Below are 23,385 nucleotides of genomic sequence, written 5' to 3'. Positions count from 1 at the left end.
ACATTTCTGGAATCTTGTTGTAAAAGCATATATATCGTCCCACAAAAGACTTACTAACTCGACTTAGCCGAGTAGTAGACATTATAAGTTTATGTCTGTTCCTGGTGGTAACATTATGGTTATGACAATGTCTAACAAATTCACTTATGTGCCTATGAACATACATAACATTATCAAGAATATATTGTGAAGCAACAGTCAAGATGTTAATTTCTTTGAATTTTGTGAGTCTCTCAATGATTCTTTAGGACCTAGGTTATAAATAGCGCGAATAGCCCTCTTCTGCAGCACAAATATTGTATTAATATCGACAGCGTTGCCCGATAATAATATACCATAGAACATAATACTATGGAAATAAATAAAGTATTTAAAACATTGTTTCTGAACGGAAGTAACTAAGTGGTACTTGAGTTCAGAAAAACCAGAGTTACCCTCAAGTGGCGCCTAAAGAAGTCTTACTTTAACAAAGTCGCGCCGAATCTATGTCATTTAATTGTCTAATCTTTTTAATCGCATATGCTGCAGAACTAAGTCTGTTCGCCAATCCTTTCCGTTCGGTAGTTAAAGAAATTCGTCATGTAAAGAAACCCGACAACTCTCAAATTCAGCAAACCATCGCTTCACGGTGCTCAAAAGCATTTTGAAGACGAGCGGTACAGTCTTGCGGAGAGAGAGAACTTTTAAAATCATAAAAAATCATCGCCCTAAAATCTTTTCGACTTAATTCCATTTTCGTTGCGTACGTAGAACTTTGATGTGTGATAAAAAACAACAGAGAAATGATTTCCCGCCAATTGTTTTTTAATTACTAAGAAGGTTGCAACGCTTCAAGAAATATAAAAGGCATCAAGGCATAAAAGGCATTTACTTTCTCAAAATTGATTCCTTTAGAATTCTTTTTGATGTCATTTCTTATAACTACTAGATACTACTACCGCTTAAAAAAGGTAGACTAAAATAAGAAAAAGGGACCAAATAAATCAGTAGGTACTCATTCTTTTAAGTCAACATTTAAAGGTTTAAGAATTATATATAAAATATATTAAGACAACAAAAAAATACTGCGACTACCTTAAAGTACCTACATATAAAATATGTTTAGGCAAAAAAGTGTGTGCGTGTAATCTTAGCGCGATTGAAGTAAAACTGAATATTAGTTAACTTTAAGAATAAGTATCAGATATGTAAATATATAAATATATATTGGAATAGAAATAATAAAGAGGGTCCGTAGCTACTACGTACGTCGGTACTGGCTAGGCTGATCTACGGCCGTTTTCAATAACCTATCGACATAAAGCATTGGACTATAACTATATACATACATTCATAAGGATAGATAAGATCTTGTCATTAAACGGTGACATCAATGTAATAAAACTGAATGAAACACATCAATGTAGATGTGGCGTTCAGGTAGATGCTCTTGGACGCCACGGGTTATCCTGCCTAAAATTGGCAGGCCGTATCAGTCGTCACGCCAGCATTAATGAAGTCATTCGCAGGGCATTTGCCGCTCTTAATATACCAGCTGTTTAAGAGCCAAATGGTATAACCCGCCGCGATGGCAAGCGTCCTGATGGAATGACGCTGGTGGCTTGGGCACGGGGAAGGGCGCTGGTGTGGGACGCTACTTGCGTCGACACTCTGGCTCCTTCTCATGTCCAAGTTACGTCAGTTGGTGCTGGGGCTGCTGCTTCAACTGCCGAAGACAGCAAGCATCGCAAATATGTTGGTCTCAGTGAGTCACACATCTTTGTGCCGTTTGTTGTCGAGACACTTGGCCCGTGGGGCCCAGAGGCGCGGAGAATGTTCAAAATACTATCTTCGCGCCTCAATAAGGCTACTGGAAACCCAAGCGCTAGCAGCTATTTCGGTCAACGGATCAGCCTTGCTATCCAACGCGGTAATGCTGCCAGTATTCTTGGTACGCTTCCACGTAATGATAGTTTTAATTTTATGTAGTCGTAGTATTGTAAATATAGTTATAAGATTTGTTTTGATTCAATGTAATGAATGTGAACTTATAATGTCAAGAAAATATTACTAAACACTCACGTACTGCTAGAGATCTAGAAGCATTTTTGGATTATTTTCGGACCTCATAATTTGAGCAGCGTTGGCATATTCTCTACCAATAATAATTCTTCTCTACCTTTTACGTGGGTAACACTGAAAATGTTTAGAACTGGCCTGTTAGAAACATTGCTAATGAAAACTTTTTTTGAATTGCAATTTTAGAACTCTTTGGTAACCTAATGAAGTATATTGCATTTATATGTCATTTTGTTTTTGTGAATTGGCGGAAAATCTTAAACTCTTCTTACACGTGAAAAAGGATAGTTACTGCATACTCGTATGTCAATCGCTGTTTGCCTGTTGTCTTGGAAAAAAATCGGCAGCAGCGCCCTCGAAGCAGGATCCTCCTTCACCACGTTGTCGTTGCTACAGCGCACTCCGCTAAACGGACTGTTGAATATTTGACTATGGCAGGTGTCGAGATAATGAGTCATCCGCCATACAGTCCTGACCTGTCGCCCTGCGATATTTATTTATTCCCAAGAACTAAAGATAAAATTCAAGGTATTCGCTTTACGAGTCCTGAAGATGCAGTGAAAGCGTATGAAAATGCCATAGACGAGACCCCTAACGAAGAATGGGCCCACTGCTTATCTCAGTGGTTTCATCGAATGCAACGATGTGTAGAGAGGAACGGAGATTACTTCGTTTTTCATTTTCTTAACATTTTCAGTGTTATCTAGGTACCAGGTTCATTTTCTCCTTAATTCTTATTTATTATTGATGTGTAGTAAAATGTTCCTGGAACTTCCCCATTTCATTTTCGATTGTTATATACCCCCCCCCCCCCCCGCATTTAATATTCTATATTAGATTAATTCGTATCACTTTCATATTTAAAAAATAAACACTCCTTAATAAAATAGTTCAGAATAGGAAATTAATTAGAGTGAATATCTATCAGAATAACATTGTAATTGAGTATTACAGAATGTCGTTACAAACGTGAGAAACTTACTGAATGTTTTTCAAAATAATTTATTTATTAAAAAAGCAATTATAAATAAACAAATACACTTGGAGATTTTCAATGTTACTGAGCATATTGAAGCATTTTTTTAAAACCGTTCAGTTTTAACGGTATTTAAAACAAGTAACTGAGTAGTACCCTCAAGTGGCGCCTCAAGAAGTCTTACTCTAACAAAATATATAAATGTATTAAATTAAAACCACCACACACTGTGAAATTATAAATACTTAATGAAAATATAAAACATTATATAAAATCATACAATTAGAACACTTGGCAATATCATTTTGGGATATATGGGTCTTGTTTTGCACCGCTCACCTATTTCAAATGAGATCAACCAAATTGGTACTGCCTTGTACATTTATCAATTTAATATAAATTATTGTACGAAATGAGGGATCGTAGCTAGTGGAGTGGAATGTCTAACAATATTATATAAAAGTTATAAAATAGTTTGGAAGAGAACCGAGTTACTATTAATTGATTAATAGGTTTTGTCATGACAAAAATAAATGAATACAGAAATATATCTTATAGATAACTTCGCTTAGATCGCTTCATTGTGTGTCTTCTACCGCATTTATCACGGGGAGTGTTCCGAAGAGCTGTTTAACCTGATTCCTGCCGCTGAATTCTACCTTCGCACGATACGCCACAAGTTAGGATATGATCCCCACCATCTGGATGTGTGGCGGTCCTCCACAGTGCGGTTTTCAAGGAGCTTTCTCCCTCGTACTACAAAGCTGTGGAATGAGCTTCCTTGTTTCCGGGACGATACGACATGGGTACCTTCAAAAAAAGCGCGTACACCTTCCTTAAAGGCCGGCAACGCTCTTGTGATTCCTCTGGTGTTGCAAGAGAATGTGGACGGCGGTGAAAAAAAAAGTTATCCACATGAACGATATACTAGTAGATTTTTAAGTATTTAGTTACCTCTTTAGGTAGTAGGTATCAGCTAACGTATTTAGAATGGTATTTATTTATTTTATTATGGTGATCAATTCGATGTGGCTGATAGTAAAACCTCAAATCGATATCATCTGTCAACTGTCAATGTAATTTCTGTCTTAGTATTTGACTTTTACATTAGATTTTATTCATTTGGGATTTGCGAACTCTTGTTGGATGCTCTTTGTGTTTCTGTATTTTTTGCGATTATTAATTATAGGGAAGATGTAGAAAATGAGGAATCTAATTAATAAAGTTAATAAAATAATTATTGTTTCCTTGTTTTAATTATTTTGATAGAATGTTCTGACGAACTGAGAATCTCCTCTTTACTTTGAAGCTTATTCGAAAAAGTCTTGTTGAAAATTATCATCAGATGAAGTTATTATCGTACGTAACCGTTAGATTACCTTTCGTGGTCACCCTTCGGTGGAATGCATTGAGCATACATACTGTGGAATACTACTCTGGTAGTAGACTGTTCTAACATGCTTATTCAAACAATATTGTGGATTCATCGCTTTAGACATTTATTTGATCTTATTCTTACAAAAACAATCAAATTTTCTAATTATTTGCTATAAAAACAGGTTCTGGAAGTGTAAATAAAGCGGCTTTCATGAAATATAAAACTATGATATCTCATGAGGCTCACGCTAGCAATCTATCTATATCTTATATGTATAAAAATGAATTGCTGTTCGTTAGTCTCGCTAAAACTCGAGAACGGCTGGACCGATTTGGCTAATTTTGGTCTTGAATTATTTGTGGAAGTCCAGAGAAGGTTTAAAAGGTTAATAAATATTATGACAATGCTCGGAAGTAAATAAAAACAACGACTTTTTTTTCTTTGATGTGACCCCGTCGTTTAGAAAATACTAATTTATATAATAGTTTAAAATGAATAACTAATTAGAACTTTTATATATATCTAACCTTCTCAGGAGGTAAAAAAGAAACTTAATTTTAGCTTACTATAGTTGGTAGGTTACTTGCAATTGTTAACTATCTATCAGATTATTTTTAGATAAATGGATAAAATATGGTGATACCTTCATTTAATATAAAGTTAATAAAGTTTTAAGAAATAAAGATTTTTATAAGTACTACGTGCTAGTCATGTGTGTACGTGGACGAACTCGCGGGTATTAGCTAGTGTCTAATAAAAAATTAAAAGTATGCTAAAGCAGTAAAGTGTGTAGTGAAAAATGATAAAAATGCTAAAAACAATAGATCTATATTTATTATCTCTTACTTTGGATAGTAAAATTAAAACTAGGCCCTTATTAGGAGTAGAACTAAGTCTTATTTTCCATTATAATGATGATTTTCTATATCTGCATTTTCTAAAATAAATATATAATTCACACCGAGCCAAAGCCAAAGCTCAATAAATAAACTCAAAATTTTAAGGCCCGCTTATAATTTAACTTAAAAATATAAAAAATTTCCCTTAGTCTTTAATAAACAAATTCCGGAGAAGCTACAAACCAGTGTTCAAAACCGAAATGTAAAGTAATTATTTAAAATTGCATTGCTTCATATCGACTAATCTAAGAATAAAATTGAAAAATAATATTATTCTTATATTGCGCTGTTTTTATACGCTTTATATTAGCTTCACCTGTATGTTTGTAACCGACTGTTTTGGGCGCGATTTTGACCCACTTTAAACGGCTAGATTTCGTTCAAACTTTGTAGATTTATCGAGGACCGATGACATTACACTAATTTGATAAAATTATTCAATTTTTCAATTTGCAAGATATGATTTTTGTTATTTTATATAATTTTCATTTATAGTCGATAAGGCAGGAATTGATGTTAAAGTCCTTAATAGTTTTAAAAATAAGCTTTTAATGAAAATTTAACTAAAAAAATAAAAAATAAATAATAGTTAAAAAAAACTAAAAAGCACGCTTTATATAAATGTCAACTAAAAAATAGAAAATAAATTTTAATTGAAAATAGTGTAAAAAAATATATTTTATTGTAGAAAAGCGTGGGGTGCTTTTTAAGATATTATTAAAATAATAATTCTTCTACACCCCACGCTTTTTTTTACAATGAAATATATTTTTTTTACACTATTTTCAATTAAAATTTATTTTCCATTTTTCAGTTGAATTATAATATATAACATATACGATATTGTACCGTCATTGTTATTGGTATAAAATAATCACAATCTAGTCCCAGGCTGTCTGATCACTTATATTATATTCAGCCGTGGAATAGTGGAATTTGCGACGGAGACCTTAACAGTGGCTGAGACTTTAATATGAAAGTTTACATTAAAGCATAAACCTGTTATGTATCTTAAAGTGTTACAATTAAGTTGAATTCTCCTACTAAATGGGCTAAGAAATAATTATATTTCAAAAATCCAGACCAGTTTTATTTGCAGATGTACATTTTCGACCAATTCAGTAACCTGACACTTCTTGAGAATTCTATAGCACTAAGCCCAGATATGTTCTTCGATGTTAGTGTCGACGTATCCATGATAGACTCATCCTCTGATGTCACATCACTATCAGTGAAGAGCAGAAACTGCTTCGTAGAGTCGGTGAGTTACATAGTGAGTGTATTTAAATATCATTTAATTTTTAAATTATTCCATAGATATTGAGCACTAAATTGTATTTTATTATATTAAAACATTCTAATTCAAAATATAATAATATTTATTTTCTCTCACAATCACATAGTGTAAATACACAGTTTATGAGTATTGATATTTAGACATTGCTTTAATTGTGAGAGACCAGTGCATGAAATAGTTAAATAATACCTGTCCTACACGTCACTGGGCCCCCAAAGCACATGGTTTAAATTACGGAAAGGGTATGAAATATTATATATATATATTACAATGAGACTAAATTTAATAAAGAAGACGAATTGACGATGAAGAAAGTAATTGTGGGAGTGGGAGGCTCCTTTGCACAGGATGTCGTGATTTCGCCGCTATTTCTGCCGTGAAGCAGTAATGTGTAAACATTATTGTGTTTCGTTATCAAAGGCGCTGTAGCTAGTGAAATTACTGAGAAAACAGTCTTAACATACATATTTATGTCTCAAGGTGACCAGCGCAATTGAAGCGCCGCTCTGAGGTATTGGGGTTTTCAAGAATCCTTGAGCGGCACTGCATTTTAATGGGCAGTACTTATGAACTACCAACAGATTAACGTCCTGCTCGTCTCGTCCCCTATTGTCATAAAAAAAAACCTTTATAACATATTATGCAATTATAAGGATATACATTTGTAACTAGTTATGTATGTAACGAATGTAAGACAATATTTAACATTTATCAAAATTAGAGACTCTTACAGGATGGTTTTAACACGAATTCGTACCAAAGTTGCGTTACAATGTTGTTATTGAAGATAGCAGCTGATTACTGCCAATGTTTACCATTCTATTATACATGTAAGTATGTTAAAACTTTTTCAATATATTTTATGTGCAAAGCATCGTTATTTATGTTAAATTTTCAAAATATGCCGACAAAAAAAATATTTGATATTATTACTATGATCATCAACCGGAAGACGTCCATTGCTGGACAAAGGCCTCCCCCAACGATCTCCACGACGTTCGGTCCTGCGCTGCCATCATCCAACGTACTCCTGCGATCTTGACCAGATCGTCGGTCCATCTTGTGGGGGGGCCTACTAACACTCCATCTTCCGGTACGTGGTCGCCATTAGAGTACTTTTCTGTCCCACCAGCCATCTGTCCATCGATCTATGTGACCTGTCCACTGCTACTTTAGTTTCGCAATCATTTGGGCACATTTCTGATTCGATTTTGCAGGAAATGAGAGAATTCTTACTCATTAAGACATAATTATTTATTTCAGCACAAAATTTGAACCTAGTCAACGAGTATCTGCCATGCAATTGGGCGGGACATGTGTGTATATATCAGATGTTAGGTTTGTACTAATATTGATTAATTAATTTTAATTGATTAAGTTAATGTTAGGGCAAAATCAACATTGTATTATCATATGAAAATACTGTAATTTTTTTCTGTTATTACCTAGTCTGGCTGTAAGTTCTGTCACCTACTAAAAAAAACGCAATTATTTTTATGAAGTAATTTCTATATCTGCATTACCTAAAATAAATATGAATTTCACACCGAGCAAAAGTAAAATAAATAAACCCAAAATTGTAAATCCTCTTTCGTTCATAACTTGTAAAAATAAAAGAATTCCGTTTGTCTTTATGAAATAATAATTTCTTAAAACTACTGAAATCTCAGCAATAGATAAAAAAATAAGAAAATATATTGAATTAATCGTTGTTTTATTGTCCAGATGTTATGTCTTTTTAAGCGTAAATCCCGCTATTATTTGTGTTTAACCGATTCGACACATGTTTCTCCGATTTCAGTAAGGTCATTCAATCCAGTCTGGTTATGATAAAAAACTATCTATCTATGGACTTTCAATGAGAAATTTAGTAACTGCTTGTTCTAGAAATTTCTTAGGCGACTCGATGTCGAAGTATTGTTTATCGGAAGCACTTCTAAAACTGACGATAATTAAAGCCAAAGGGTTTGAGATCTGGACTAGACAAGTGACAATTCTTATAAAATCCGGAACATTGACCACCAGCCAAAATTGTATGTGTAGTGCCTTGACGTGTAGATAGAACCTTGCTGGGAAACCCAAGGTATATTTTTCATGTCTCTTGAAATAATTTGGCTGAGAGTATTTCCATTTTCACATAAATGAAGAATTTTGATTCCATGACAATAGACCCCTCACCAAACATTTTCACTTCGTGCAAGGCAATCAGTGCAGTTATAATTACGTATTTTTTAATATCCATTCCATTATTGTGATTTATAATGGTTCTAAAGAATCCCGTGAAAGAAGAAAACAAAAACGATGGAAAATGATCGAAGTGTAATTAATCGAACCCATTTGTCGTATCACCGCTCTCTTCGACAACACTTCCCTAAAAGCCTCGCCTAGAATACTTGGTCTCGAAATCTCGAGCGACTGCCAATTCCGTGGCCATCTGAAGGGCAAAGCCAAATTGTCTTCAAAGAAACTGGGCGTCATTAATAGAGCACGGCAATACTTCAAGCCGGCCCACATTCTAGCGCTGTACAAAGCGGCCACACATGGAGTATTGCTGTCATCTCTGGTCTGGCGCACCCCAGTATCAGCTCGATCCATTTGACCGCGTGCAACGCAGAGCAGCTCGAATTGTCGGGGACCCAGTATTCTGTGAACGGCTGGATCACTTGGCGTTGCGTAGAGACGTCGCTTCATTGTGCGTCTTCTACCGCATTTATCACGGGGAGTGTTCCGAAGAGCTGTTTAACCTAATTCCTGCCGCCGAATTCCATCTTCGCACGACACGCCACAATTTAGGATATCATCCTCACCATCTGGATGTGTGGCGGTCCTCCACAGTGCGGTTTACAAGGAGCTTTCTTCCACGTACTACAAAGCTGTGGAATGAACTTCCTTGTGCGGTGATTCCGAAACGATACGACATGGGTACCTTCAAAAAAAGCGCGTACATTTTCCTGAAAGGCCGGCAACGCTCCTGTGTTTCCTCTGGTGTTGCGAGAGAGTGTGGGCGGCGGTGATCATTTAACAACAGGTAAACCGTACGCTCGTTTGTCCTCCTATTCCATAAAAAAAAATTGTTCAACATAATAAAAGTTTACTGGATCGCGATATATTAGACGGGGCAAATTGAGAGTGACCTGATGGAAAGTAAAAAAACCAACCAACCATGCACATCAACAATCCCAGAGATGAAGAGATCCCTTGCCGGCTCTTGAGATGGGCATATACTCTTAGCTTCAAGGACCCTCGTAGCCTTGTCGTATCGGTTCGGGGATACAGTAGCCTAATCCACTCAAATACCCTGAGCACGCCTCGTGATATATCCGATAAAAGAGAGAGCCTACATTTTTACGCAACGCCAAAGAATCAAGCTGATCAGATATATTAGAGCCACTATTAGATAGGTGTGGTCAAAGTGGTCAAATTGAAGAAGGTAGTAATGGGGAGCCCCTGCCAAGTAGTGAGAACAGTAATCCGTGTAAAGCCAAATTTTCGCTGTATATCTAGTTATAGTCTCTACAAAATAATTCGATGATATCTGGTATAGCTTTTGGAAGATTTTTAGTACATAGTACAAAAAATTTTCAACTCTATCATTTAAAATTCAAAATATCAAATATATCCTGTCAATTATGTCCTTTTTTTATTACTTAAGGCCAGGTTCAAGAAGATTTACGCAAGATATTGTCAAACAACGATTGTTACCAGAAGTGCGATTTCGTACAGTATGAAACTGAAGCAGACTTTATAAAAGAAGATAGAAATGCGAGGTACTTACAAAGTGTTTAAATATTATACTTGAAAATTCTGCCAAAAAATACTATCTCTTCTATTGCAGAATTAAAAATCAATGCAAGTGGCTCTAATTAATGATTTACTAGATGACATTAATAATTATACTTTAGCAGTGGGAGGCTCCTTTGCTCAGAATGCCGGCTAGATTACGCATTATTGTGTTTCTGTCTGAAGGGTGACGTAGCTAGTGAAATTAGTATGCAAATGGGAGTTAACAAGTTATATCGCAAGGTGATTAGCGCAGTTGTAGTGCTGCTCAGAATTATTGGGTTTTTCAATTATCTTGAGCGGCACTGCACTGCAAGAAAGCTGAACGTCCTGCTCGTCTCGTCCCTTATGGTCACACCAGTGTGACAACGAGTAATTTTTTTTCCTCGTCGTCACACCAAGAGAGTTACTACATCCTGTTGGTAAGTGATGTAATTAGTGATGTGTCAATTTCTATTCTCATGATCTCGACATTCTCGATAGTTTAGATAACGAATGACTATGGACGGAAAATGCTTTTTCCTCGTCTTCATTGATATGAAGTGATCTTCATATTACTTTTACTACATCTTTTATATATTAACGTTAGTGGTGTGATAAGTAAAATCTGTCAAAATAGGCAAATATGTATAAATTTTGTACATAGGTATATTAATGAACGTCGTATTTCCATAAAGTGGCCTAAAGATATTTAATTATTAATAAGTTTCGTTTGCATATTAATAACCAATTTATGTTTTTTAATTTGTCTCTTCCTCCTTGGGCTTTTTGCAATATCAATTTCCATGTCCACTTTTAAGAACAAATACCTATTTCCTCGTCTTCATACCACGGGTTTTACTACACCTTTTATATATTAACTTTAGTGATGTGATGAGTACAATCTGTCAAGACAAAAAAAAATTTGCTCTCTTGTGAAACATACATTATAGTAAGAGAAACAATTAAGATAATAAATTTTTGTGACAATGAGATAATACCCTAGGCTAAAATGAGTTTCGGAACGCACAGGATCGCATTGTATATTTTTTTAACGCGCAGTAATCCCCGGATGTATGGCCCCGTGGAGTTCGAAATTTAAATCACTTTGCCGCACGTTTGCAGCAAAAAGCATTTTTGGTGCGAGTTTTCACGTAGCAATAGCGCCCTTTTCGTGCTGAAGAGGTGAAAAAAAAAAACATTTTCCGTCCGTTAGTCATTTGTTATCTCAACTATCACTATCTATGAGAATAGAAATTGACACATCACTAATTATATCACTTACCAACTGGGTGTAGTGAAACCCTAGTTGTGACGACGAGGAAAAAAAATTACTCGTAGTCACACTGGTGTGATAAACCGGTGTGACCACGGTATTTTTTTATATTTTTCTATTTACTTTATTTATTTAATACAAACAATTTGATTTTTTTTAGAGGCCTGTATATTAATATTTTTGATAGAATATTCAATTTTATCGATCTATTAATAGTAATAAAATACAACTATTTTGTTTACTATGGTCTGTTTCTTAATTAAATTGTATTAATAACATGTGTTGTACGTTCGTGCGTTGATCTACACTCATATCATCTCAAACAGTATAGTCGCTTGTATATTAACCATGGTTCACATTATAATTACAGGGAGGACGGTATGACTCGGGTGGCAGTACATTACGCTAATAACATGTGCATTAAATACAGAAGAGAAGTACTTTATACTTGGGATCAGATGCTCGGTGTGTACAAAACATACACGTTAAAATTATTTCATCATCATTATTTCAGCCGGAAGACGTCCACTGCTGGACAAATACCTCTCCCAAAGATCGCCATGACGATCGATCATGCGCTGCCCTCATCCAACCATCTTGTAGGGCGTATCAACAATACTTCTTCCATTACGTGGTCCCCGTTCGAGGACGTTACTACCCCAACGGCCGTCTTTCTGTCGAGCTATGTGCCCTGTCCACGTTCACTTCAGTTTCTCAACCATTTGAGCTATGATGGTGACTTTGGTTCTCAGTTTATTTACAATACAAAAATTCAAATTACGTTATAGGTTAATGTATTAGATTAATAAAACGTCGCTTCTATATTAATCAACTTGAATAACCAACAGACAAGTGAAACTCCATCTTAAACGCGTTCCTATAATCGAATATCTAAAACTACAAGTCACTATGATGCTAGCTTTTTCATTTATCGATACTTGTTTTATTTTTCACATAATTCATTTTGTTCTTTGTGAATTGTTCACAGCAAATCTCGGTGGAATCTTTGGTCTATGTTTGGGAGGATCCATCATCAGCATTATAGAGATCATTTGGTTTATACTGGAGATCATTGGTTTTATGCCCAGTATTCTATCTAAGGATATAAATAAGAATAAATCATTTAAACAGGCTTGGGTTGGAAAAAAGAAAGTACAGAAAAAAATACATTATCCGTATATAAATTAATTTAAGATTGTAAAAATTATCGAGTAATAAACTATCAGTCCTCAATTTATGTAATATCAATTTTATTCAAATCTCAATAATAATTCTGAACTAACTAACTAACCCACATAAGTTATAAGTAACGTTGTATCCTCAAATAATATGTTTTCTCTCGCACGCTTTGTTAGTCTTTACGCTAGTATTTTGATAGTCTATTTAATCATCTTATCTCAAAGATAATATATCACTTGATCTTATAATATCATTTTTACTAATAGAACCCAGAAAGTTGTTATTAATAATTAACATTCATTAGAAGCTGTAATGCGAATGGGCGTGCGTCAGTGTTCAATCCTAGGACCTTTCTTATTCCTCGTCCACATTGATGATTTACAATTTTTGTAGATACGAAAGAATGTGAGATTCCTTTTTTCGCAGACGACACTTCATTCGTTAAAATATTTACACAACTTAGATAACTAACCCGTCCTTAGAAAATATATCTATATGGTTCAGGGTGAATAATTTGTCACGTAACGCGAGTAAAACAAAATGTATTGAATTCTCATTTTTTTGAATTTCAAACATAAAAAAAATTATCAAAGAGTATAAGATGAAAAACTACAATGGGGGGCACCCCATTGTAGTTTAATATTGAGGCAATCTCAAATTAACACAGTCCTGCTAGTGCAGTTTGCTATCAGAAGAATTAAAAATCTTACTGATACTAACACATGGAGAGTGATAAATTTCAGTCAGTTCCCTTAGTTTTATGTCATATGGAGTTTTGTTATGCGGGAAAACAGCTGATATGGAAAAGGCAAAAAAGGGCGATGGTGAGACTATTAGAATCCCTTAGAAAACACCTTAAACACATAGGTATTCTTACACTAGCATCCCAAATTATTTGTAATAATATATGCATAGTTTGTAACAGAAAGATAGAATACATTCAATCTCCTTAATCAAAAAGCCGTGCTATAAGAATAAAGGAAAAATAAATTACGGTCGATCCGAGTTCGGGAAGTGGGAGGGGGTGAGTTTTTAAGGGAAAAAAATGGTTTATCTTGATTTCCGGCAATAGGTATTCCTCTCCTTTCTAATGAGTTACATCCTACTGTATTTTTTTTTCACTTTTACCGTTTTTGAAGGCTTCGGCCCTGGTCTATATATCATCGGCTTGCTGGTAAAACATGTTAAATCCATATTTTGTCCAAAATGAGTTAAATGTTTAGTGTTATGCCGTTATATGTATTTTTTGATGCTCTATCTACTGGCGATAATATAAAATAAGTGACAGGATTATTTAAAGCAAAGTTACTTATGTTAAAATATGATAAATGGCAATAAAATGTCATTAACAATTCTGTTGAACCGGAGTAAATACATTTATTTACTTTGTTTCGGCAAAAAATACAAGAGAACTCACATAAATACACATAGGTTTTTGGAGTTTACTAATTAAGAATCGGTTTTCATATAAGGCGCTCGGTATGAAAATAATATGGAGAGTAAAACCTACTCATCAAATGGGATAGTAACGTTTTTGGTGCGCATCATTTCTCGCGCACCTTTCACTTTTCAGTCGTGTGTGTGGGTGTGTGTATACTTGTGTGTAGCCAGCATACACAGTATACTGCGTGATAGCTTACACATGTAGTGTAATATACCTATTAGGGTGTGCTAAAATGTAACTTTCTTGATGGACCTTTTAAATTGGAATTTTGAGTTCCGCTTTTAATAGGAGTTGTGTTTGGGCATTTCCTGGCATAATTTGAGCGATAAGGATTTATTTAATTAATACGCTTTTATTAGCTTCTGCTGTATGTCTGTTTGTAACCGACTCCATTGAAATTGATTTTGCTTAGTACCTGTTTAAAGACAATCGTTCTTGAGGAGAAAACTAAAGTCGTGCGTCGGAGCTGACACACATACTTTTTTTTCTTGTCAGTTTAATCTAGTTAAAATACATCATTATTTACATTTCATTATCATTATTATCTGTATGAATCATCATGTCATCCCGCAGTTTAGGTCTAGTAACATAGTAAAAACATTTATTACTTTCTACTTATAGGAACTCTAGTGACATTCCTCCCTTATAACGATAATATTGAAGTGACACGTACGCACGCGCTTGCAGGAAATTTTTTTTTGTGATACAATGATATTAGGCTGTGGTTGAATTTTTTTTATTTTGAAGCAGGAGGACAACAATGAGAACAGCGTATGGGTCACCTGGTGTTAAGAAATCAAGTCGCTCACATTCTCTTGCAACACCAGAGGAATCAAAACAGTGTTGCCGGTGTTGAAGGTGTTCGCACATTTTTTGAAGGACCATGTAGTCGTCCCGGAAACACCGCATCAGGAAGCTCATTTCACAATTTTGTTTTACGTGGAAGAAAGTTTCTTGAAAGCGCACTGTGGAGGAACGCCACATATACAGAATGTGGGGTTATATCCTAATTTGTGGCACGCCACAGGACACGTCCTGCGAAGGTGAAATTCGGCGGCAGGAATCAGGTGAAACAACTCTTCGTAACACTCCTCGTGATAAATGAAATCCGTACTGTCGGTCGTTGATCAACAGGTGATCCTGTAGAGATACCAAGAGCTGTCGGTTAATTATGCTTTCAATAATTTGGAGAGCAGAGAGGTAATAAGCTGGATCCGTACTGCCGCCTTCCTTTTGATTCGGATGGATACGGGCTAACTTCCATGAGTCAAAGAATACGCCTTTTGTTTGAGTATGAGTGCCGGTATAAGCGCGTTAAGACTGGCAACGTTCAACAAAGGCACAAACGTTCTAAGCACAGTTGGAAAAATGCCATTCAGCTGGCTCAACTTCAGAAGCCCAGCTGTAATTCTATCATCACCCGACGCCTTGTTATTTTTAAGCTGTTTTAGGGCTATACTAAACTCGTACACGCTCACGTCTGGGATATCTTCGGTATAGTGTCGTGTTAATTGAAGACCTAACTTCAGCCTTGTTGGTAATAGTCCATCGAACTTCTCGACTTTCCTCAATTTATAGTTTTATTATGAGCTTACCATTATCATTCAACTTGCCAACTTTTTGACGATTCTATAATCGCTTACACTAGCTGTAATTGAAAAATTAGATATGAAATCTATATTTCATACCTATTTTTGATTTCATATCTATTTTTTCAATTACAGCTAGTGTAAGCTCCCGGTCAATATAATATTAATTATTCGTTAATTATCTCAAGTGCTGCTACTCAAGTCAATACAAATAAAGTTAAATACTTTATCTTATATTTGGTACATATCGTTTCACAGCAATACAATTTTATAATAGTCAAATATCGATCATTTAACACGTTTGACCAGTAAGCAAACGATATATTACATTACATAGAACCGTTTGGTGGGTTGGCTTTGTGAGAATTATTTTTGTAATTTTGTAGTTATCATTCGTATATATATGGTTCGTCATACAAATTATTTAAGTTTTCTTTAGTGTTAATTCCGCCAATATTTGTTTTTAAAACAATTCGACACGTGTTTCGCCTCTACACGAGGCATCCTCAGGACGTGTTGTCTCGCCAAAATCTGGCACGAGATTGAATCAAATGAGCCGAAAGCCGCTCTTTTATACCCTCGTCCCATGAAATGACGCGCTGTGATTGGTCGGCTATTGTGACGTATTACCCCCGGAAGAGACACGTAACAAAGGTGATGGGACTAAATTTTTTTGTTCATTCAACAATGTAAACATATTGTTATTTTTGTGTTTTATTATTTCTAATTGCTCTAAGACATTTAAGCGAAATCCTTTTTCACATATATGTAAAATATTATAATTATTATTGTTTCCGAGTGAGTGACCTGTATCAATTAAATGTTTCGCGAAGTGTGATTTTTCGGGATGATTATTCGTAAATGCGGCAATATGTTCCTTTAATCTAATTTCGAAATTTTCGACCTGTTTGACCTATATATACCCTAACTTAAATAATTTTTATACTTATGGATTTTCGCAAAGTAACACCTAATTCAATAAATTTTCATGGTTCGTCATGACCACGATGGCTAGTCCATGCGTCAAATCGTGAATAGGTGCTGCTTGTCGGTCTTCCTGGGTATCACGTTAGATAAAAAGCTTCAGTGGGGTCCACATATTACCCATCTAGCAGATAGACTCAGCTCTGCGGCATATGCAGTTAGAAAGATTAGAGAGTACACGAATGTTGCGACCGCTAGATTAGTGTACTTTAGTTATTTTCACAGCATCATGACGTACGGTATATTACTATGGGGTCATGCTGCTGACATTGATATAGTGTTTGCTCTGCAAAAGAGAGCTGTTCGTGCTATATATCAGCTTGGTTATAGACAGTCTCTCAAAGAAAAATTTAAAGAAATAAATATTATGACTGTTTATTGTCAGTACATTTATGAAAATTTAATATATGTTCACAAAAATCGTCACCTTTTTGCTCTTAATAGTGATTTTCATTATTATAACACTAGAAATAAGGGATTGCTTGTAACTAATTCTAGTAGGCTTCATAAGATACATAATAGCTTTAAGGGTAAATGTATACACTTCTACAATAAAGTCCCAGCCACTGTTCAGGCATTGTCTATAAATAAATTTAAATGTTTTATAAAAAAATGGCTCTGTCGTAAATCCTATTACTCCACTGCTTAATATCTAAATGATCGGACAGCCTGGGACTAGATTGTGATTATTTTATAGCAACTGTACAATATTGTATATTTTTATTGAAAAGAGCGCAAAAAAAAAGAATGCTGGGAGAGTTTCTTGCGCCGCTTCTTCTCTCTCAGAGCGCCATTTGTTTCCGAAGCGGTAGTAGTATCTAGTAGTATAAGAAATGACATCAAAAAGAATTCTAAAGGAATCAATTTTGAGAAAATAAATGCCTTTTATGCCTTGTGGTGCCAGGTTGATATGTTATAGTTAATAAGTCATTGTATTTGTTTAATGCGATTACTAATAATTATAACAGTAATCACGACCATCATGTTCACGAAGTATCCTTACATAAACAATTTAATATATATAATTTATATTTATACAGTTGCTACAACTTTGAATATGATTCTTATATTGGATGCAGTACCTCACAAACAACTAATTTATTATATTATCATTAAATCAAGCCATTGTAAAATACTCTATTTGATTCAAAAGAGTGGCTGTTGAGTTCCTTGTGTTTTCTTCTCCCGAGATGTACTTTTTCCGAACATATTATAGTAGATTCAGTAATTCAGATTACTTAAATATTTGTTATTATTTGATTAAAGTTAATATAAATTTGACTTGGAAAGGTCTGTCCAAGACCTCTGTTATTACAGATTAGAATATATTTTAACTATATCATCGGAAGTCATATAATGTGTATATTGAGAGCGAATTGAGAACCTCCTCCTTCTCTTAAAGTCAATTTAAAATAATTATCATTCACTCCGTGGTCTTAATCTACTAGTCTACGCAGCGAGAATATCGTCTCCGCCCTTGTAACAAAACAAGAATTCCTTATAATGTTGTCATCTGCATAATGAATAACCCTGCCCCACACTTTACATACAAATGAAGTTAGCATAAGTAGTACTTCAGAATGCAAATAACAAGTGACGAAGCTTGAAGAAAAATTTGTCTCAAATTATTGCAACTCGTCATATTTTCACTTGATTATGTTTTGAACAACTGGGAAAAGTAAACGGTTTTTAATTATTTCATAAATTAACTTGTATGTATCAACAAACAATCTTCGCTTAAATCATTCGATAACAAGTAGATGTTCTCGAAGCCATTTTAGAAGTAAAAAAGCATTAATACTTCCTACAATACTAAATATAATAATAATAAAGCCTTTATAACAGTTAATCAAACGTAATTTTTAAATACTAACAATAATATACATTTTAATTTATTAACTAAACTTACATTACTATATAAACTTAATTATATGCATTAACTTTAAAACAGTCTGTGTTCTCCTTCTGTTAACTTTTCCTTCGACAAAGGCCTCCTCCAAGGTCTTCCATTCTTTCCAGTTCCTTGGTTTTCTAGTCCATGGTGGTCCTCCTGTCTGTTTCAGTCCATTCTACCATCTTATGAACTGCCTTCCTCAGTACTCTATTCCTCTTATCTCCTCTGGGGTACCATTCACAATACTGAATATAGCTTGCTAGTAAAACTTCTGGTTGTAGCAAAAGTCGTCGTTCGTGAAATGATAATAAAATACAGATTTTGCAGTTTCACTCTCAACATCATAATTTTAGGTGGGAGGTAATTTTAGGTAGGTCATCTTTAAGAATATAACAAAATATTAAATCAGTTCTTTACTTCAAACTTGAACAAGCGCAATTAGTGAAAGTGATGATATGAAATTTCTTTATTATCTAAATTATTGCAGTTGTATGTTTCCAGTGTACATTAATAGATATGGCTTGTATTAGAAAAACTTTTAACAGGAATTTAAAATTACAATTACTTAATTTATGTATACTTCATTATTATAAATAACAAACAGATAACTTATATAATTATATGCATGCTTCAGAACCTAAGCAGCATTACATTTTATACAATATAGGTAGATAATCCAAATTATACATTTGTCCATAAATAACAGCAAGAAACAATGGCGTGAAGCGTGAAGGTGGCGATGCCGCCGTTTTGAGTGGTAACTGAGAATCAGGTTTGTAAGAGAATTTTTTTTGAGAATCAGTGCTACGCAAAAGTGGACGCGACCAGTCGTTGTCGCTCGCATGTCTCCAGCACCCTAGTTAGCTTCTGCATACGAGCGACAATATACAAAATCCTTTGTAGTTCGTACCTGCACGAGTATTTGTGCCTTTTGAGTGATGACTCATAGCTAGACAAGTCCAGTTGAGTAAGTGCCGATGTTAAATATTTTGTATTTATCGATAATGTTTAAATTTTTTAATGTTTAGTTTGTTTATTTTTTTTTTGTTTTATTTGGTTACCTACCTATGCTGGTAATTAACTCATCATTGTTTTTAGTATTGAGGTGTGAGTAAATTTTTTTGAAACTTTGTGTAAATAAGAATAGACATTAGACAGGCCAATATTGTTATGTAATTTAGTGAGATTTGTAAATATTGGGATATCGTATGAATATTTTACCGCTTTTTAAAATTCTTATTACACGTGTAGCTCGATACGGGACATTCGTAGGTTATACAGGGTCGGACTAGGGTGCGATAAATGCTAAATTTAGTTTGGCTGCTCAGACAGGATTTTCTGTTGAAGACTGGAATTAGAGCGTTCATGGCCTTCATACCTTCTTGGCGAAATCTTGAAGTTTTTGCTGTCCAGTTGAGTGTTTTATCTAAGGTGATACCTAAATATTTAACTGACTTGCTCCAAGAAATTTGGTAGTCATTGACCTTAATTTGACGTGTATTTTAGTGTGAGGTATTTTGCGTTTTCTAGTGAAAAGTATCGCTTCTGTTTTTGACGTGTTTATTTTAAGTTTCCATCTTTTGATATAGGCAAGAAGTAGGTCTATTGATAATCAGAGCCGGCTAACTATTAAATCTATATCGTTTGATGAGATAAAGGACGCTGTATCATCAGCAAAGCATGCGATGTTTGTGTGGTTTTGTATGGGGATGTCATTCACAAAGATTTGAAACAGATAAGGTCCCAGGACGGAGCCCTGGGGGACTCCAGCAGGTACTGATTTTGGAGATGAAGAGTTTTCACCAACATGAACTATAAAATGTATTTCAGTCAAGTACGATTTTATTAATTTCGCAAGCATAATAGGAGTATCCAGGCTAATCAGTTTACTCAGTAATGCATCGTGCCATACATTGTCAAAAGCCTTTTCGATGTCCAGTAGGAACATACCAGTCGACTTCTTTAGATTTAAGTTGTGTGACACATATTCAGTAACCCGCGCTAGTTGTTGAACAGTTGAGCTACCTCCCCGGAAACTAAAATTGCTCGTCTAATAGCTAGTAATTTACCTAGAGAAGGAAGTAAACTAATGGGCCGGTAGGCCCCAGGATCTGAAGACACTTTGCCGGGCTCGTGTAATGCAATCACTTTCGCTGTTTTCCAGATCGTAGGGAAATATATCAGCAATAAACAAGCGTTGAATATTTTAGAGAGCAACACTATGCACTTTTGAGGTAAGTTTTTGATGAGGAGATTTGTTATATCATCAGGACCTGTTGCTTTACGAGTTTTTTGTTTAGATATATAATCTTTAACTTCCAAGCGGACGGACAAGGGTCGCGGTGAGTTTGTCAAGAGGTTGATTATCTAAAGCAGCTACAGAACAGACGACTACTGCTGATTAGAGAATGTATATACAATCAGTATTTTTTTCACAGTTTCTCTATTAAATAAGTACAGTGTTGTTTTTGTGTGCGATATCCTTGTCCATGAATATAGCACGTCGGATCGAGAATCAATGTCGAGACATGATGGAGATGAATTTTTGTTTTGTTCATGAATCATAAATGAAATTTATTCTAAAAAAAACCTTTAACATGTGGACTGATTATACTTCAATTTACAGTGTAGATAATTCTTTCTTTCATTATTTTCATCACCACAAATAAAAATTATCTTTATCACCATTTCAGTGTGTGGCATTCCTACCCAGTATGGTTACAAGAAATTTTCTTTCACGCACAACCATACTTTTCGTCTTAGTGTTAATACTATATTAGCACCTTATAAAAAATAACATTTACTCATCTTTATGGCCAGTAAAGTTCATGTAATTCCACTTGTATTGATAGGTGATCACTTTTCCGTGACCCTTACTCGATATTTTATTTAATTTGGGACACAAAACAATTAGACACTAGATGATTACATTAGAGGAAGAAATAGCATAAGTAGCACTAAATGCATAACCAACGGCAATGTCCATGGGTTACTATATAAGTGTTAGATAACAAGAAAGAAAAACAGACTCTAATAACGCAGTTATCAAGAGATGGTTACAAGCAGATGTTGCTTACAATATTATTATGATGTTACGTATAAGTCTCCAATGAGAATATTTAATTCCATATCAACGAGATTTAAGTTTAAATTTAATTAAATAACATTAATTAAGTTGATGCTGTTTCAATGTGCTATTAATTACTAATTTGAACTGTAGTTGCTAATTTGAATTGTAGTTAGATATGAGCCGTATTCCATAAAAAGAGCTGTAGTACAGATAATAACAACAGATAATTTAATAGGAGTATATCAGACGTCTTCATGTACTAACTAAATCCAACATACATTCCCACCCACACACATGCAGAACTGTAATATTAACTGAATTATAGTCAATATCGCATAATATCAATTTTATATTCGCAAGCACGTTTCAGTTTTGTGATCGATACACTTAGATCTACAAATCTTCTATTTACACATACCACGTAGAGAAATCTTAAAGCACATTAAAGATTATTATTGCATAGTTGAATTGAATCTTACTTTTAAAAGTATTTAATGCATTTAGGTTTTTAAGTAATAAAGTATTATTAGTTTATGTTTAGCCTTTAGTCTTTTAGTTCAATATTATACTGTACTAGTATTGAACAAATAATTTATATTAAAAAACAATTAATTTATATTACAATACTATGATAACATAAAATTAAAACTATCAATACGAGGAAGTGTACAAAGGATTTCCACGTTGGAGAGCTAGGCTGATCCGTCAACCGAAATAGCTGCCAGTGCTTGGGTTGCCAGTAGGCCTATAGAGGCGAGAAGATAGATTTTTTTACATTCTCCGCGCCACGGGCCAAGTGCCACGACATAAGAATAAAATTATATTGGAATACAATAGTTGTATTTTCTTTGATTTACGCCAATATCATAAATACTGCTTAATTGCTTGAAATACAACGAAACCAAATAATCATTATTGTTAAAAAAATTATCATAATTATTTATACATGTCTTAATCTTTTTGAAATCTTTTATTTAATCAAGAAAATTATATTCGACTCTCTTAATTCTAAATAACCTTACATATAAATAATGAAAATGTTGTTTGTTTGAGGCTCAATCTCGCCTAAACCACTGATCGTATCGACATAAAACTGCGATACTGCGATGCAAAATTTATCCGAGATGGTTTATGGCTACTTATTTTTCAAATTCCAACGTTCCTTCATTTAAAAATTCGCCCAGCGAAGCCGGCGTCAACGGCTAGTTACATCTCGCTTACTTCCTGATAACTCAATAATTCAGTCTCAACCCACCTCGAGATTTTAATTAAAACAATAAAATTCTAAAATCAAGAAATACTTACTTAAAATTCCACAGTTGGCATTGCTTTTTTAATTTTCATTTGATTATAAGAATTACTTATCTGATACACGGACGAGTAAAAAAAGAAGGACTCCACGCCGTGATATTAGCCAGTGAAGCACCGTTATGCTAGTGTGTGTGCGGTTACGTGGGATACTATTTACACAATTTTTTCTCCCTTAAATAACCATAAATGGCCACAAATACTTATATAATATCGTTTTTACAATTTTTCACAACGCACGACGGCATATTTAAAATATTTTATTGAGACTCAA

General features: G+C 34.4%; 1 protein-coding gene across 1 annotated transcript in view; it reads left to right on the top strand.

Moving 5' to 3' along the window:
- Window positions 1-23,385, top strand: part of LOC126973061 (sodium channel protein Nach-like) — a 40,275-nt gene that overhangs the window by 1,972 nt on the left and 14,918 nt on the right. The window contains exons 3-8 of the mRNA XM_050820175.1: window positions 6,411-6,572; window positions 7,342-7,438; window positions 7,872-7,946; window positions 10,261-10,375; window positions 12,014-12,108; window positions 12,632-12,730. Coding sequence (XP_050676132.1) covers window positions 6,411-6,572; window positions 7,342-7,438; window positions 7,872-7,946; window positions 10,261-10,375; window positions 12,014-12,108; window positions 12,632-12,730 — 643 coding nt within the window. The remainder of the gene's footprint in view (window positions 1-6,410; window positions 6,573-7,341; window positions 7,439-7,871; window positions 7,947-10,260; window positions 10,376-12,013; window positions 12,109-12,631; window positions 12,731-23,385) is intronic.

Source organism: Leptidea sinapis, chromosome 28 (genome assembly GCF_905404315.1).
Source record: "Leptidea sinapis chromosome 28, ilLepSina1.1, whole genome shotgun sequence".
Lineage (NCBI taxonomy): Eukaryota > Metazoa > Arthropoda > Insecta > Lepidoptera > Pieridae > Leptidea > Leptidea sinapis.
The sequence above is the reverse complement of the archived record's forward strand: the minus strand, read 5'-3'. Positions and strand labels throughout refer to the sequence as shown.